This window comes from Humulus lupulus, chromosome 7 (assembly GCF_963169125.1).
Source record: "Humulus lupulus chromosome 7, drHumLupu1.1, whole genome shotgun sequence".
NCBI classification, from domain to species: Eukaryota; Viridiplantae; Streptophyta; class Magnoliopsida; order Rosales; family Cannabaceae; genus Humulus; species Humulus lupulus.
In genome coordinates this window covers 192080526-192082293 of record NC_084799.1, presented here as the reverse complement: position 1 = coordinate 192082293, position 1768 = coordinate 192080526, and the positions used below count along the sequence as shown (strand labels likewise).

Genomic DNA, 1768 nt, shown 5'->3' with positions numbered 1-1768 from the left:
ATTATTTAGTATTGAAAGATAGTTAAGTTTTTTTTTTTTTTTTTAAATATAAACAAAATATCATAATATTCCAAATAAATTTAGTAGATTTTTTTTTGACACTTGCAATCATCTAAAGAGTATCATATTTGGTAGCTGATCCCATATTTACACAAATGTGTTTTTGACGCCACAACCAATCTTATCTTATCTTCCTATTCCCCATCCACTTTTGGTATCTCAAAAAGAGTCAACTAAGTTGGTCAAACAACATTACACCCTACAAATTGCAGCAAAATCTCCCTAGATCACTTATAAATATAATAAGACCAAATTGCCCATAGTGTGTATATACCAAAACTGAAATTGAAACTGAAACTGATTCTCACACCCTTGATTTCATCGCCCTATTTTATCTATTCTCAATAAGCTCCATTCTCAATCTCCACAACTATGTAAGAATCTCATTGCTATATTTTATTTTCTATATTTTTTTTTGTATATTGTTTACTGTATAATATGTTCTTTATTATAAATCTTCCATTATGAGTTCTAGCGAAAGTTAATTAGCAATTTTGGTTTCTTTTTCTTTTGAGTATTTCAAGTTTCAATGGGAATGATTATAAGTAGTGGGGAAAGAACGAAACAATTACATGCCTAGATGCAGATTTAGATCATTTTTTGTTTATTGATTGTCGTTTCGTCCATTCTTGAGTCGTACTGTAGAAGATTTTTTCAGAGGCTTCTGGGGATGGAGTACTTGAAATTTCTGACCCAAAACAAAAATTTTGAATGTGGGTTTTTGGTGTTCGGATTCTCCTCGCGAGTTCTTGGTTTTTTTGGGCTGTTTTTGATGTTTTGGTTGGGTTCTAAGCTTCTACGAATCGGTTACTGGCTTAACTTGACACAAATTTTGTGTCGTTTTAGCGGGAAAGCAATCAATTTAAAGAATGTTTTTACTTCAAAACGTTGTCGTTTTGAGGGTCGTGATCAGAACACCGTTTCTTGCCTGTGTAATGCTGCTCATGGCTTAAACAACAATGTAGAAGAAGAGCCTGAACATGACAAGAATGAGGACAGCGATGAGGAAGAATGTGAAGATAACTGTTGCAAGCTAATTAACGAAGAATTTAGGGTAACTTCATTGAGAAAGCTCATAAAGTTTGAAAGAAAACGTGCGAAAAAAGCTCGAAACGAGCTCGATAAAGAGAGAATGGCAGCTTCATCAGCAGCGATGGAGGCAATGGCAGTGATTTTGAGGCTGCAGAGGGAGAAGAACACCATAGAAATGGAAGCAAATCAATTTCGTCGTATGGCAGAGCACAAACTAGAATATGATGATCAAATGATCAATTATTTGCACTGGATCGTGACGAAGCACGAATCTGAGAGGAATCTCTTAGAAGATGAGTTGAGGTTGAGTAAAGAAAAGTTAAAACTATTAACTATAGAAAATGATGAGTTATTTTAAGTGAAGAATCAGGTGAAGAAGTTAGTCTGTGTTTTGATTCATACAGAGAAATCATAATGTTTGTATATATATGTAGAAAGAATCAATCGTATATAAAGAGTGCCTTGCTTATATTTTTCCAACGCATTTTTTCTTTTACGCGGTATATTTATATTTGTATCATATTAGTTAATAGTATACCGTTGATGTGTGGCAACCAAAGGTGTTAATTTGTACATCGATCAAATCAATGTCTAAACACATACATAACAAGTATTTAAACATAACTACTTTAAATAATGTATATATACATAATGCTATAATTTTTTCTAAATATAT

General features: G+C 32.6%; 1 protein-coding gene across 1 annotated transcript; it reads left to right on the top strand.

Moving 5' to 3' along the window:
• The first annotated feature begins 200 nt into the window (after positions 1–200).
• Positions 201–1563, top strand: LOC133788993 (protein FLOURY 1-like). The gene is made up of 2 exons (XM_062226695.1): positions 201–434; positions 706–1563. The coding sequence occupies exon 2, from the start codon at positions 731–733 to the stop codon at positions 1448–1450; it is 720 nt and encodes a 239-aa protein (XP_062082679.1). The 5' UTR covers positions 201–434; positions 706–730; the 3' UTR covers positions 1451–1563.
• The last annotated feature ends 205 nt before the right edge of the window (positions 1564–1768 follow it).

Coding starts and splice junctions, on each gene's coding strand:
- LOC133788993 (XM_062226695.1), top strand. CDS start 731: ATGGAGTACTTGAAATTTCTGACCCAAAACAAAAATTTTGAATGTGGG.